Below are 16,428 nucleotides of genomic sequence, written 5' to 3'. Positions count from 1 at the left end.
ACATGGAGGTTGCAATCTCCCACCCCCAAGACACCTCACATGCCCTTTGTCTTTTCAATGACTTCACTCCTTCATCTTAACTGGAGTCTGAAGAAGGGTCTCGACCCAAAATGTCACCCAGAGATGCAGCCTGTCCCACTGAGTTACTCCAGCACTTTATGTCTATCTTCAGTTTAAACCAGCATCTGCGGTTCCTAACAACACAATTCAATAATGGGACTGCTCAGGATAAATGTCATCCCAAGGTTATGTTCTCATTTGCAAACACCTCAACAGACGTCCAAACTCGATCCACAAAGCGGGAGCTAAATATATATCATTGGATGAGTTCAAACAGTGGTGAGCAAGGATACAGCTGACTACAACCTTATTTAAACCCATTTTTAGATCAATGTTACTCCGATATGTAAAAATAAAACTCCACAAACATGAATAATGACCATTCCGAGGCAGCACGCTTCAGCAACAAGTAATCACAATTGAAATATTATTCAAATGTTCCATGGTTGGTATAGCTCTGCCCAGCTTTGTGGTGGTGCTTTTCAGTTGGGTGTTTCAGGGGGTCACCACTCCACATCCAGCCGCCCATTAAATCTCACCAGGGTTTGCAGGTTCAAATATAATTCTATTAAAATATCCCCAAGCAAGAACAGAGGATTGCAGCACCATTCAATAGGTGACAAATGGAAATCTTCCACATCTGTACCTCCCATTTACCAAGTGTACCAAAGCCAGCCAACAGCGTATGTTTTAGAGTGGCTAAGAAGTCCAATGGTATGTTTCCCTTCACAGGTCAGGCCATTGCGTAGGAGTCAGGATGTCATGATGCAGCTTTATAGGACTTTGGTTAAGTCTCATTTGGAGCATTACGTGCAGTTCTGAACACCCCATCACAGGAAGGATGGTGTGGCTTTGGAAAGAGTGCGGAGGAGATTTATAGGAATAATAGACACAAAATGCTGGAGGAACTCAGCGGGACAGGCAGCATCAATGGATAGAAGGAATGGGTGACGTTTCAGGTCGAGAACCTTTGTCAGACTGAGAGTCAGGGGAGAGGGAGACACAGAGATAAAGAACAATAAGGTCTGAAAACGAGACATCAAAGGGGATGAAGTTCAAGAAAAGATTAGAACAGATCATTGTTAGCTAGGGGAAGCTAGCAGTAAAGCACACAAAGATAAAATGTAATCAAGGGGACAGTCAGACTGGTCAGAGAACAGGGAAAGGGGAGGGATGGGGAGAGAGAACGCAAGGGTTATTTGAAGTTAGAGACGTCGATGTCATACCATTGGGGTGTAAGCTGCCCAAGCAAAATATGAGGTGTTGAACCTCCAATTTGCGCTGGGCCTCACTCTGACAGTGGAGGAGGCCCAGGACAGAGAGGTCAGTGTGAAATGGGAAGAGGAGTTAAAGTGTTTAGCAATCGGGAGATGATGTCGGTTATGGCAGACTGAGCGGAGATAGATATTCAGCGAAACGATCACTTGGTCTCGCCGATATATAGATATGCCCGGATTAGAGGGTTTCAGCGACAGGGAAAAAGAAGGATTGACTTGAATAGTTTTCTCTGGAACACCAGAGGCAGAGGGGAGACCTGATAGAAGTATATAAAATTATGTGAGGCATAGATACGGTAGACAGTCAGAACCTTTTTCCCAGGATGGAAATTTCAAATAGTAGAGATAGACTGCTGCAAAATTAATAAAATGCCTTCCTCAGCACAGTCTGTACTTTAAATGTTTTATTTTCAGAGATACAGCATGGAAACAGGCACCTCTGCCCACCAAGTCTGTGCTCACCATAGATCACTCGTTCATTCTACATGTCTTTGTAATGTGGGAGAAAACTGGAGCACCAGGAGGAAACCCACGTGGTCACAGGGAGAACACACAAACTCCATATAGACAGCCCCCGTAGGCAAGATCGAACCCGGGTCTCTGCCGCTGTCAGGCAGCAACTCTACCGTTGCGCCACTATGGCGCTCGTATAGTGCCTGTGTTTCGTGTTTCTAAACTAGCTTCGAATCCATGGACTATGGCTTCAGAGGCCTGAATGTGTAGACTGCAAAGAAGATTTACATGGGTGTTGCCAGGACTTGATGGGCTGAGCTATAGGGAGAGAGGTTGGGTAAGCTAGGACTTTATTTCTTGGAGCACAGCAGCCTGAGGAGTGATCTTATAGAGGTATATAAAATCAAGAGAGGGAAAGATAGGGTGAATGCAGTGTCTGTAGCCTCTTTTTACTCTGGTATTTTATTTCACTTGTTTAAATTATAATGTTTTATGTTTAATTGTCCACTGTATATCGTGTTGTTATCCTTGCAAGCAAAGCACCAAGGTTAATTCCTGGTATGTATACATATTTGGCCAATAACATTTATCCAATTCAATTTTTTTTTTAAATTCAATTCTATTCAATTTATCCCAGTGTAGGGGAATCAAGAACTAGAGGTCATAGGATTAGGGTGAGAGGAGAAAGATTCAATAGGAATCGAGAACTAGAGGGCATAGGATTAGAGTGAGAGGAGAGAGATTCAATAGGAATCTGAGGGACAACTTTTCTAACACTGAGGGCATATGGAACGAGCGGAGGTTGTTGAGGCAGGTATAATAACTACATTTAAAGGTCACTTGGACAGGTCCAGGGATAGGGAACGTTTGGAGGGATATGGAACAAATGCGGGCAAATATGACTAGCTTAGATGAGGCGACTTGGTCGGCATAGACGAGTTGGGCTGAAGGGTCTGTTTCAGTGCTGTGTGATTCTATATGGCTCTAAATGCTACACTGAGACTCCAGTTGTACTGAGGGGGTGTTGTGCAGTTGGGATCTCTCTCGTTGAGTATGGTATTAAATAAAGACGCACTGATCCTGTCATTTGGATGTAAATACATGAATTGTATTATCTTGTGGAAGGGAAGGGAGGTTTCCCCGGTGTCCGTGTCAATAATTACTTCTCCGTCAACAAGTCCCAAACTATCTATTTGCACATGTTTGGAACTTGCTTTTTACTGAATGATTTCCCTTTTCACATTTTCTTCAAAAGTAGTCTGTGACTCCAGCACTTCGTGGCGTCTGAAGAAGGGTCCGGACCCGAAACATCACCTACCCCCATGTTCTCCAGAGATGCTGCCCGGCCCCGCCGAGTTACTCCAGCACTTTGTGACTTTTGTTGCAGACCAGCATTTGCGGTTCCCTGTATCCACATCCTCCTTCAAAAGTAGTTGATTGGTTATAGAGAATGCCTGACTGCTTTACACGTGTAAATCTCCCCCGTCACAATACTGTAGACCAGGTGCCTACAGACTGGAGCTGGCATGTGATTTATCACCGCTTATAAAATCTAATGTTCTAAAGACATCTTGATGGGGGAATGCCTTTGTAAACAGCAGGATTTCTAAAGGTTAGCTGCAAGGCTACACATTTACACAGCGATCCGTGACTTTTTTTACACGCCACCCTTCCTATCCTGTTGCAGGCGGGTGTGTGGTTGTGAGGGCGGCCGGTCGCGGACCGTGAGGTCTCCGGGCAACGCTGCCCTCGTCTCCGGGCCGTCCCATATCACGTATCCCGCGCTATTAAACAGGCGTCTCCGCTAATCCAGTGGTCTCAAAATGTTACGACAGTCTGAAGAAGGGTCTCGACCCGAAACATCACCCATTCCTTCTCTCCGGAGATGCCGCCTGTCCCGCTGAGTTACTCCAGCACTTTGTGTCTTATCTTTGTTATGACATTCCTCTCTCTTTATCCAAGCAAAAAAAAAAACAAGTTGTTTTAAATTGTCTGATCAGGTCGCGAAATTATTGTAATGATGTTTGGGGTATCGTTGCTGAAAATTGATCCCAGGCGAAGTTAAATAAACTTCAATGAGATAAATAAAGTTCTGGGCCCGGGGGCAGCTCGGGGTTAGATTACCCACACGGCTGCCAAGTCACATTGTCACTGACATATCTGTGCAAGTGCAGGCGGTGACCGAGGCGGTGAGTTACTGGCACGGCGGCTGAAGGTGCATGCGGCAACCCGACCCGACCCGGTAACGCGGGGCCCCGGGTCGAGGTGAAAAGTGGGAAGCGGTCACTTCTCATTCTCCCATTTACTGGCAGTGGGTTTCAGAGTTTGCCCGGTACAAACTCTAAGGGCCAAACGCGGTCATCTTTCTGCCTAACCTGCAAGAACATGCAGAGGAGGTCTAAAGGGAAAGGTCCTGTCGACAAAGAAGGTTTCTTCGCGCAGAGCGCAGCAATGCTCGTCGCTAGCGGAGATCTGTCCTTGCTCAGCGGTGCCCAATGCAACTGGGAAACGGCTCCTTCACTCCCACTCCTTCTTGGACATTTGTGGCGATGTGTGACAGGGTGAGAGCGACCGAGAGAGAAAGGTGGAGACATAAGGAACTGTAGATGCTGGAGTCTTGAGCAAAACACAATGTGCTGGAGTAACTCGGCGGGTCAGGCAGCATATGTGCAGAGGGAAAGGACATGCAGACGATTCGTGTTGGGATCCTTCTTCAGGGAGAAAGGTGACCACCGTCAAGTGATCGAGGGTGGGAGCGGTTGCCAAAGCGCGGAGAGAGGGAGAGGCAGAGAGCGCGGCTGACAAGGAGAATTTGGGGAAAGAGAGAGTTAATCGGGAGGGAGGGAGGGCTGGGTGTGGCAAGAGGCGGGCGGGCGGACGTGAAGGGCAGGAGAGGCAGAGACGGCAAGGGAAACCAGTAGAGGGGCGGTAGAGAGGGAGAGGGGCCCAGAGAGAGACAGAGAAAGGGGCAGTGGGGGAGAGAGCAGAGACGCGCAGTGGAGCGGCTGAAGAGGGGACAGGGCGAGGACAGAGCCGGCACAGAGGAGGCGGAGAGGCGAGAGTTAGCGCCGGGACGCTGAGGCAGAGGGAAGGACAGTCGGTCGGTGGATTTCACCCGTTGCCCTGCGGCTGCCGGCAGCCTCGCTCGCCCCCATGTCTGCTGAATAATGAGAGTATGTGGATGGTTGCGAAGGAGAGCGGCTGAGTTTGCACCCTCTCACGGCCAGTAACCCGGGGCTGCACCGGACAGCTCCTCTCCGAGTCTCCGCCGAGCGGATCTGGGATGCTTCAATGTTTCTTCAGAAGCGAGCGTGGCTGGCCCGTTGAGGCGGTCAGGACGGCCGATCAGTACCCGGGACAGCGGTTGTCGGCGCCTTCTCCCTGGCCCAAATTGCGCCGGAGTCAAACGTTAAAGGTCACGGCAACTTGTGTGTTAATATTCAGAGCAGAGAACCATCTGACTGGTTGGTGGTGAGCGGCGCCGTTCCCACATCTCTCTCTCTCACTCACTCTCTCTCTCTCCTCACACACTCACTCTCTCACACTCGTCCACAAGATGAGCCGTGGTCAGCTCGGTCCGGACAGCCGCTCGGAGAAGTGAAGGCGACCTCCATCCATGTAGCTGGGCATCCACGGCTTTATCCGGATGCCATGGTCAATTCTGTCACGGTAAGGACTTTTCCCTGTGTAGCTTTGTGCGCGGTGTTGGTGCCGCCAGAGTGTGAAAAGTTGTAGTGTAAAAAAAAAGGTGCAAAGTCCGCAGCGCGGCCAAATGTTTCTTATTTTGCGGTGGAATTTGGTTTGCTAGATGTATATTCTCACTACACGGAGGCGCCTGGAATGTACAGAGCCGCGCAGGGAAACATACGGTTTGGATTAAGGTCGCAGTACTCTGGGTGAGGTGGGGGAGGAAGGGAGGGGGGTGGGGGTGGATACAGGGGAAAGTCTTGTGGTACAAGGAAAGGGCGGAGGGCGCAGCTCCGCCAGAGAGGAGAGGAGCCGCTCTGTCCGCAGGGCTATGTGCGAGGCTCGGTAGCCTGACAGCTACAAGCAAACGGCGGCCGTTCCGCGCTCCCCTTCTGCCAGACTGCAGAACCCACTCTATCATCGCGCCTGCCCGGACAACTCTAAACACAATCGGCCAACTCCCCGGGAGCGATGGCGCGCCCCAAACTGTGAAATACAAACACCAGCCTTTACTAAATCTGTAGGGCGAATTTGTCGAAGCTGAGGTGGGTGCAGATAGACCGAGGGTGAGAGAGAGGCCTCTCGAGGGGCAGGTCCCGTAAAAAAACAAAACATCGCACCCCTTTTATCTCCACCCCCTCGGTAAAGTAGTCTCAATAAGTTTTGTGCGATCGAAATTCGTCGCAGTAACGCGGCGAATGACTGCGGTGGAACAAAGCAGTTCAAATCCGCGCCACGACCCAGTGTTTTAGAGAAGTTTTACATTTAATGGGCCAGTCTACAGATTACCCCCCCCCCCCCCTCCCTCCATCCCTCCCCCTCTCTCGCCAGAGACCACCCCGGGCTGGTTACCCGCTGGCTCAGAGTAATTTCAGCTTTGCATTCCAACTCCGGAACCGATCGGCGGAGACTGGGTGGCCGGTGCCGGGAGCTGTAGCCCGGTCCATGTGGCTACTCAGGACGCGGCAGAAGTGGCGCTCCTGTCGCCCCGACACATTGCCACCCTCTCCGCCAACACACCGTCCTTTGATCGCTTGTGTTTATAAGTGGCGGGATCCATCCTTTCCGTGTACAGCCCGAGAAGTGAACAGTGTTGCTGAAAGTCTTTGCTCGGGGTAAACATATCTCATGCTTTTAACCAAGTGTTTGGGGGCGTCTACAAATGTTCCCGATGGCAATGGGACTTGCTGCACATTGGTAGCCGACTCCTTGCCATTAAACTCCCAGGATAATCGCATACCTTGTTTCCGGCAATGAATTTCCAATTAGACAAGTTTGGCCAGGATTGGACTTGACTTCTCTTTGAGGGTAGTTTCGATTTTAACATTCCGTGGCAATCTCAATTTACGCGTTGGTTTAAGTTTAGACACAAAAAGCTGGAGTAACCCCGCGGGACAGGCAACATCTCTGGAGAGAAGGAATGGGTGACGTTTCGGGTCGAGACCCTTCCTCAGACTGCTTAGGGATAAGGAAAACGAGAGGTATAGACGATGATATGGAGAGATAGAGAACAATGGATGAAAGATATGCAAAAAAGTGACGACGATGAAGGAAACAGGCCATTGTTAGCTGTTTGTTGAGGGAAAGCGAGAAGCTAGTGTGTCTTGGGTGGGTGATGGATAGATGGTTTCATGTCACGTGCATCGAGGTACAATGAACAATTTTCGTTGCGTGCTAGCCAGACAGCGGAAAGACAATACATGATTACAATCGTGCCATCCACATGATGTGTAGGTGAAGGTGAAGGAAGGAACTGCAGCTGCTAGTTTAACCCGAAGACAGGCCCAAAAATCTGGAGTAACTCAGCGGGACAGGCAGCATCTCTGGTGAGAAGGAATGGGTGACGTTTCTTGTCGAGATCCTTCAGACGTTTAGTGCAAGTTAAAGCCAGTGGAGTCCGATCAAAGATAATGCGAGGGTCTCCAATGAGGTAGATAGTAGTTCAGGACCACTCTCTGGTTGTTGGTAGGGTGGTTCAGTTGCCTGAGACCAGATGGGAGGAAACTGTCACTGAATCTGGGTGGGGGTGGGGGGGGGGGGGGGGGGGTGCGTTTTCACACTTCTGTACCCTTTGCCCGAGGGGAGAGGAGGGAGTGGCCAGGGTGCGACTCGTCCTTGAAACCAGTGGAGTGTCCTTCACAGCTTGGTGTGAAACCAGTTCGGAGTTCAGCAGCTCTGCGGGCAAGGGTGCGGTCCTTATTGAGAGCATCCATCGAACATAGACTTTGGAGAACGTCTTGTCTTCCACATGCGACACACCAGGCCCGTCCTGGAGTTGTAGAAGGTCGGAGCCCCACTTCCACGTTGCTCCACAGCCGGAGTGACTGGGCCGGTCCGAGCGACAGAGTGGACCTGCCTTCCCCCCCCCCCCCCCCCCCCCCCCCTCCGCCCTCCGCCCTCCGCCCTTCCATCGTTGGCTGTCTTGTCTGCAAGAGTTTGGGTGGTTTCATGGAAGTCCATTTTCCCTGGGCTCTCTCCGTGAACCCGCCGCAGTGTACGGTAATCACCCCCTCCTTCCTCGTTACAATCAACTCCAGGCCAAATGCGTCCTGATAGCAGGAAGGAGGGAACAGTCTGAAGAAGGGCCTCGACCCGAAACGTCAACCATTCCTTCTCCCCAGAGATGCTGCCTGTCCCGCTGAGTTACTCCAGCATTTTGTGTCTATCTTCGATTTAAACCAGCATCTGCAGTTCCTTCCTACACAGCCCGTGTTAAATCCGGGTAGCAGGCCATTGAGATGGAGTGCACGCCTATCAGTGCCGGTGTACTGGGGCAAGTACACTGAAGGTCACGTTCATAAGTTATCGGAACAGAATTAGGCCAATCGGTCCATCAAGTCTACTCCGCCATTCAATCATGGATGATCGATCTATCTTTCCATCTCAATCCCATTCTCCCCACAACCCCTGGGCTCCTGTAGACGGAGATGAGTAGAGTGCAAGGATGTCACAACCCGCCGTGACCGGGGCAGGAACTACCAAGCCCACACAGCCACATGGGACAAGCGGGAAGACGTCTGCTCTTGATGGCTCGTCCAACCATCCCACCGGGACTGGTTTCCCCTCTCGTGGTGTTTGCAGGACTTGAGGACCGCGCCAGGTGACTATGAGAACCGTCGCAGATGAAACGAACAAACCTCCGAGAAACTTCCAGCATACATGCGAGATGATTTCGATTCGGGTTTTGACGTTAGAACCGCCCCCAGGCATCGGGCCATATGCGAGAAAGCGGGCCGGGTATAGACACGGGACACGGTGCAATTAAAATGGGAACACGAGGAATTGCAGATGCTGGAATCTTGAGTAAAACACTGGAGGAGTCAACGGGCCAAGCTGCATCTGCGGAGGGGAATGGACAGGCGCAGTTTCTGGTCGAGACCCTTCAACATAATGGAGTGTGAATATGGCGGGCCGAAGGGTCTGTATCTGTGCTGGACCGCGCTACAACTCTAACGCTAGCCACGAGTCAGGGAGTATCAGTGGGGAATGGGGTAGGATTGTCCTGACTTGTTGAACTCATCCAAGTTTGGCTCTTCAGTCAGGGTTTCCCAGTTCATTCTCCCCGTCTCTCCCAGCTCCGCCCCATCTTGATGTCCCATTTTTGGGGAGGTGCGGGTGGTCAGAAACATTTGCACCGGGTACGGTTACAGACGAATGGATCCGCTCCCCCGGGGATGTCTGTACTGGGGGAACTCCAACGAGAAGTTCCAGTCATTACCTGAAGTCGCTTTGTGGTCAGGCCAGTGATGGCTGTATCTTCACGATTAAGCAGAATCGAGTCACTGTTCAAGGCGGCGTCTCCTCGACCTCACACCCCGCTTTAACTCTGCCAGGAGGGCCCCACAATGTTTCCAGAGACAGCTCTTGGCCCGGGCTTTACCCGACTCGCCACTAGCCTCGCGGCGTGAGCAGGCAGTCTGAGGAATGACTGGGAATAAGGAGAGCAAAAGGTCAAAGATCAAAAATAGGTAGCGGCACCAGAGACCCTTCTCTCTCTATCACACACACTCGTGCACACACATATACACACATACAAACACATGCACACGCAAGCATGCACACACACACAAACTCATGCACACATACACATGCACACACACATGCACACGCACACAAACACATGCACGCGCACAAACACATGCACACATACCACACAATCACGTGCACACAAACACATGCACACACACACAAACACATGCACACACACAAACATGCACACACACAAACACACGTACACACACATAAACATGCAGACACACACAAACACATGCGCACACATACACACAAACTCATACATAAACACATTCACACACACAATCACATGCACACAGACACACATATACACACATGCAAACACACAAACACATGCACATACATACACACAAACGTGCACACACAAACACTTGCATATACGCACAAGCACACAAACATGCTCACACACTCGCAGCCACACACACACATTCACCCACACGCACCTGTACACATAGACTCACGCATACACATACTCATACATCCACGTGCGTAAACACAGACACGCACACTCGCACGCAACTTTATTTTTGTATGTGAACCAATGCAAATGTTCCTGAACCGCTCCTCTCTCCTCCCGCGCGGCCAACGTCATATATAATGTTAGACATGAAACAAAAGCCACGAATCACAATCACTTTCTATGAAGGTGCAGTATCAGCGACAAGTTCCGACAACACCCGAAAAATCCGGAGCGTTCTTTGGGGTTGCGGAGTTAAAGAGAACATAAGCTCAGGGTCCGGAAGGCCATAAACATTCACTGGAGTTACAGTGATCGCATGGACAAGTTCAGAGATCGCAAGGGAGGGAGCCCTGTCGCTGGTAGACGGGGATATGGCCACGTTACTATCACGAGGACCCGAGCTTTGAACCACAGACATGTAGACAGCACCTGGATCTCTGCCCCTTTCCTGATGGATCTCAGGAGACACATTTCCAGATTTGGGACCATTATCTCCCGGTATTATTAGTGTGAATCTTTATAATCAGAATGTTTATAACACCATGCGTCGCGATGATGTTGAATGGGGCCGAGGTGCATCTAAATATTCGCCTCTTGCGGGGGTCCGAGTGAGGGGGCGTGAGGAGCGCTCCACCTTTTACACGGACAGAAACTCTTTAAGTGTAGAAACGAGGAACTGCAGATGCTGGTTTACCAAAGAAAGGCACAAAGTGCTGGAAAAGCTCAGCAGGTCAGGCAGCATCTGTGGAGATGATTGACAAATAATGTATCGGGTCAGGACCCTTCTTCAGTACCTCCAGCATTTCGTGTTTTGCTTAAGATCCCAGCATCTGCAGGTCCTTGTGTTCGCGTTGGTTACGTGTTGGTTATTCAGTGTGAAGAACCGGGTTAACAAGTTTTAGACTACTTCCGTTTCGTTTGTCAGGTGGCGTAGTGTTGTAAACTCTCCCCATTAATTAGGTTGAGAATCTAACAGTCCCCCAAAGATCTGCGCGCCCCACACCTCTGCACTCCTCAACAAAAGGTGATTACAATAAGGGCACGTCGAGACTGGACAGTCCCACCGGCCCAGGTGAGAAGGGCGTCGCCATTGCTTGGAACGTACAGTGTGAGTGTTTGTGTAGGGTGGGCTGCTGTTGAGGGGGTGGACACAGGTGAGGGGTGGACATTAGGTGGGGTGAGCATCAGGTGAGGAATGGGCAGGTGAAGGGGGTGCGTGCCAAGTGAGTAGGTGAGGGAGGCAGGTGAGGGCTGGGGAGCGGGTGGGTGGCAGGTGATGGGGGTAGGCACAAGATGAGGATTGGGCGCCAGGTGAGGAGAGGCTCAATGAGGAGGTGGGCAGGTGAGGGTGTGGCGGCCTGGTGTAGGGGTGGGCACCAGGTGAGGGGTGGGCACTAGGTGTGAGGGTTGACAGGTGGGGGGTGGGCAGATGAGAGAGCAGGCACCAGGTGAGAGGGTGGGTGCCAGGTGAGGGGTGGGTGCCAGGTGAGGGGTGGGCGCCAGGTGAGAGGGTGGGTGCCATGTGAAAGGGTGGGTGCCAGGTGAGAGAGCAGGCACCAGGTGAGAGGGTGGGCGCCAGGTGAGGGGTGGGCGCCAGGTGAGAGGGTGGGTGCCATGTGAAAGGGTGGGTGCCAGGTGAGAGAGCAGGCACCAGGTGAGAGGGTGGGCGCCAGGTAAGGAGAGGCTCAATGAGGAGGTGGGTGGGTGTGGGGGCCTGGTGTAGGGGTGGGTACTAGGTGAGGGATGGGCACTAGGTGTGAGGGTGGACAGGTGAGGAGTGGGTAGATGAGAGAGCAGGCACCAGGTGAGGGTGGGTGCCAGGTGAGAGGGTGGGTGCCAATTTAGGGGGTGAGTGCCATGCGAGAGGGTGGGTGCCAGGTAAGGGGATGAGTGGCAGGTGAGGGGGTGGGTGCCAGGTGAAAGTTGGGTACCAGATGAGAGAGTGGGCACAGGTTAGTGGGTGACACAGGCGAGGGGATGCTGAGCTCCAGAGGATTCCCTTAAGGAAAGTTGGTGAGGATAATTTCCCTGGAAAAGTGCCTCAGAGCAGCCACAAGAATAGGCAATGATTTTGTTTGACAGGACGTTATTTGCTGGGCACTTAACGTCTGAGAAACACAAGGCTGCATGACTCCCCGGAAGTATGATGTTATTGCAGCCCCGCCCTATTTACCCATTACTTCTTTCACACATCATTTGCATAGTGTTAAAGTTGCCACTCCACTTAGCATTTCCTCTCTACGTTGCCTCCCATCATTTTAATCAGTCTCTCACAACATGCTACCACCGTGAAAATGCAAGGAACACAAACAAATCGCCACAAAGGGAGGTAAAAAGTGAGGTAAAATCTGAAGGAACGTTAACTTTTCATTGCAAACACCTTTAGGCTGCCTATTTGTGGCTTGTTCTGTTTATCAAGTGGGTTGTGCAAAGATCTATATCATGCCTTGAGTTCATATTTCATAAACTGCAAGGTTTACATGATTGAGTTGGCTTTGTTCGCGGACTTTTGTTTGAAATCCGATCTCATTTGCTACACGGACTGATGAGATTAATCGTTTTACTTGAGAACCTCCCACCTTTCGCGTATGTCAATATCCACAGTTCAGTTGCAGCTACACCCATAGAGTTTGTTCTACACCACGAACATTATTGCTTTACAATGTGATTGGTGTTCAGTAACTGGAAGAGGGTGCATTGAAGTTATACTGGAACTTCACAGAATACACACACAAAAAGTGAGTGAAAGATTTCTCTCTGTGGAGAATTTAAAGGCACTGGGATTGTAGTGCTAAAAGCAGTTTAAGTCAAAGTTACATTTCCAGTGATGATAATAATAATAATAATAATAATAATACATTTTATTTATGGGCGCCTTTCAAGAGTCTCAAGGACACCTTACAAAAATTTAGCAAGTAGAGGAAAAACGTGTAAGCAGAATGAAATAAATAGTAGAGACATGACTAGTACACAAATTAAAGACAGAATTCAATTCAAAACACAATATGAGGCAATTCAAGCACAGATTAAAAGGGAGGGGGACGTGGGGCTAAGGATAGGCAGAGGTGAAGAGATGGGTCTTGAGGCGGGACTGGAAGATGGTGAGGGTCAACTGAGGCCAATTGAGACTAGTGTGAAGGTTGAAATATAAGCTAATTAGTTAGGCAACTTGTTGGGAACATGGGGAAGTAAACAAACTTAGTGGTGATTTATACTTGAAAGGGAAATAATAATTAAAGCTATGAAGAGAGACCAACATCTGGCATTTTAGTTGAATATCTTTTTTTCAAAGAGCCAGGTTAGGCAGAAAAGAATCTTCTGCTGTGTTTAGTGTTGAGTTTCTGCAGGTTTAGGGAGCTGGCAATATTGGACGGCATACCTCATAGCATCAGAGACCTGGGTTCGATCCTGACCTCGGGAGATGTCTATACAAAGTTTGCATGTTCTCTCTGTGACACTTTGGTTTCTTCCCACATCCCAAAGACGTGCGTATTTGTAGGTTAATTGGTCCTCTGTAAATTGCCCCAGGAATGTGAGGAGTGGTTGACAAAGCGGGATAACACAGAACTAGTTTGAATGAGTGATCGGTGGTCAGCGTGGATTCGGTGGGCCGAAGGGCCAGTTTCCATGTTGTATCTTTCAATAAAGACCAAATTACGGCTAATGCTCTTTACTGATCACTGGTGCGTTTTCCATTAGCATCGGTATGTATCCTAACCTTAAACGTAATCTGTGCTTTTATAAAGGTACATCACATTGTCAATGGAGCCATATGTGGGACATTTAAACCCATCATCTGCATATCAAATAAAATCACAAAGGCAATAAATAGTCAGCAGGTCAGGCAGCATCAGAGGGAAGTGAAGTGTGCTAGTAAGGGCAGCACAGTGGTGCAGCAGTAGAGTTGCTGCCTTACAACACCAGAGATGCGGGTTCGATCCTGACCTCGGGTGCTGTCTGTATGGAGTTTGCATGTTCTCCCTGTGACCATGTGAGTGTTCTCCTCCCACGCTCCAAAGACATGCAGGTTTTTCGGTCAAATAGTAAATTGTCCCTAGGGTGTGGGATAACGCTAGCGTGTATGGGGGTGATTGCTGGCCGACGTGGACACGGTGGGCCGAAGGGCCTGTTTTAGTGCTGTACCTCTAAAATCTAGAGTTATATTTGATTGACTGCACAGAACAAATATCTCAGCTTTTTTCTTAAATGGTATTAAAATATCTCCACGCACTTCTTCATTTAATTTGCATGCAATTCAGTTTTGTTTCAGGCCAATGACTTTCATTAGAAAGATCTATATCTGGAATTGCATGCTTGCAATTTTCAGTCCATGAAGTTGAAGTTTGGAACGGGAGCAGCCTCAGGATACAAAAGGGACAGTTCAAATCACTTAGCTGCTACAGATTAGAGTTTTCCTGACCAATATAGCAGTAATCAGGCAACTGAACTACCTTACCGGTAGTGAGAAGCAATCCTGATATACTACCTACCACATTGGAGACCCTTGGACTATCTCTGATTGGACTTTACAGGCTTTATCTTCCGCTAACTGGTTAGTATGCAGCAAAACCTTCATTACCAACCTAGATTAGCTGGAAATACAGGAACTGCAGATGCTGGGATCTTGAACAAAACCCAAAGTGCTGGAGGAATTCGATGGGTCAGGAAGCATCTGTGGAGGGAAGGGACAGTCGGCATTTGGGGTGAGGGCCCTTCTTCACGCTGGGTTAGCTGGGTTCAGCTAGCTGTTGCTAAGCATTTGCCATTTATAGATCTCCTACCGGTTATCTATTGAAGAACAGTGAATACACTCCCAGGGAAATTGAATGAAAATAAGCACTATATATAAATGCGGAAACTCGCAACTAAAAATAGAAAATGCTGGAAGCAGTCAGCAGTTCTGGCAAGTTTTGGGGCGGGCGAAACACAATTAATATCGCTGATCAATGACGTCTCATTAGAAATATTCAGAAATTGCTCGATGCCTGCTTGGCATGTTAACCCTGCTGAGCTTGGTGCTGCCTAACCTGCTGAGTCTTTCCAGGTACTCTCTCTGCCTCCTGTGCAGCATTTTGCAAGGTGTTGATAGGAATGCCAACGTGTTCTGTAAACACACACAACCTCGTTGAAAGAGCAGCGCAAGGTAGGAGACCTTGAGGCATAGCTGGAGGTAGGATGAGGTCTGATGAAACCATGGTGGTGCCACGTGAAGTATCAGCTGAGGATTGCTCTGAAAGTATGGGCTAGGTGAAATATCCGAGAAGCAATAAAATCACATGTGTCTCCTATGTATCCCAGAGTTCCGCTCTTGCTCCCCCTCCCCCAAGTCGCAACAAGGGCTAGGACCCCTAGTCATCACCTTTCATCCCATCAGCCGTCGCATACAACAAGTCAACCTCCGATATTATCATCATCTCCAACGAGATCCCACAACTTGTTGTGTGACATTGGCAGTAACATAAACGTGCTTGTGGGTGAACAACGTGTAGAGACTTGCAACTCCTGCAGGATGCAGTAATGCAGTTATGCAGCTCCTGCAGTCAGTTCAATACTTGGAACATTACTAGCGATATCAGTAAGATCAGACAATGTATTGCATACCACTGTGAAATGAAAAGTCACGCCTGCATTAATGACCCCCTAAAGTGTGGCAGTGATTTTGCACTTTTCTTCACGAGCCAGTTCAAGTCGATAGTATTTTAGAATGAGAAACGATAAAATATTTCACCATAACCTCTATGATATACTTGGGCAGTTCATTTTCTCTGTGGCAGGCCTGTCAATGTGCCTGGAACAACTTCACCAGTACCTGCCATGGTGTTGAAGTCATACAATCTTAGTTTAGTTTAGTCTGAAGAAGGGTCTCGACCCGAATCATCACCCATTCCTTCTCTCCAGAGATGCTGCCTGTCCTGCTGAGTTACTCCGGCATTTTGAGTCTATCTTTAGTTTAGTTTAGTTTAGTTTATTCTCACGTGTACAGAGGTACAGTGAAAAGCATTTATGTTGCGTGCTATCCAATCAGCAAAAAGAGTGTACATGATTACAATCAACCCACCTACAGTGTACAGATACAGGATAAAGGGAATAACGTTTAGTGCAACATAAAGTCCCGTAAAGTCCAATTAAAGATAGTCCGAGAGTCGCCAATGAGGTAGATGTTAGGTCAGGACCGCTCGCTAGTTGATGATGGGTTGGTTTAGTTGCCTGATAACAGGTGGGGAAAAAACTGTCCCTGAATCTCAAAGTATAGGTTTTCACACTTCTGTAGTTCTTCCCTGATGCGAGAGGGGAGAAGAGGGAGTAACCAGGGTGAGACTGGTCCTTGATTATGCTTGCGGCTTTGCTGAGGCAGCGTGAAGTGTAGATGGAGTCAATAGAAGGGAGAATGATGTGTATATCATTCTGGGCCACGTCCATAAATCTCTGCAATTTCCTGTGACCTTGGATGGATCTGTT

General features: G+C 49.2%; 1 protein-coding gene across 3 annotated transcripts in view; it reads left to right on the top strand.

The window, feature by feature from the left end:
- The first annotated feature begins 5,306 nt into the window (after window positions 1-5,306).
- Window positions 5,307-16,428, top strand: part of ntf3 (neurotrophin 3) — a 37,732-nt gene continuing 26,610 nt past the window's right edge. For 2 of the 3 annotated variants that reach the window (XM_033039596.1, XM_033039595.1), the window contains exon 1: window positions 5,307-5,459. In XM_033039596.1, the coding sequence (XP_032895487.1) occupies window positions 5,442-5,459 (18 nt within the window). In that variant the 5' untranslated portion in view covers window positions 5,307-5,441. Of the gene's footprint in view, window positions 5,460-10,929; window positions 11,042-16,428 lie in introns of all 3 variants that reach the window. The other variant, XM_033039597.1, reaches the window with a different exon arrangement.

Source organism: Amblyraja radiata, chromosome 21 (genome assembly GCF_010909765.2).
Source record: "Amblyraja radiata isolate CabotCenter1 chromosome 21, sAmbRad1.1.pri, whole genome shotgun sequence".
In the NCBI taxonomy this organism is placed as follows: domain Eukaryota; kingdom Metazoa; phylum Chordata; class Chondrichthyes; order Rajiformes; family Rajidae; genus Amblyraja; species Amblyraja radiata.
Note: the sequence above shows the minus strand (reverse complement) of the source record. Positions and strands in the feature narration are given on the sequence as shown.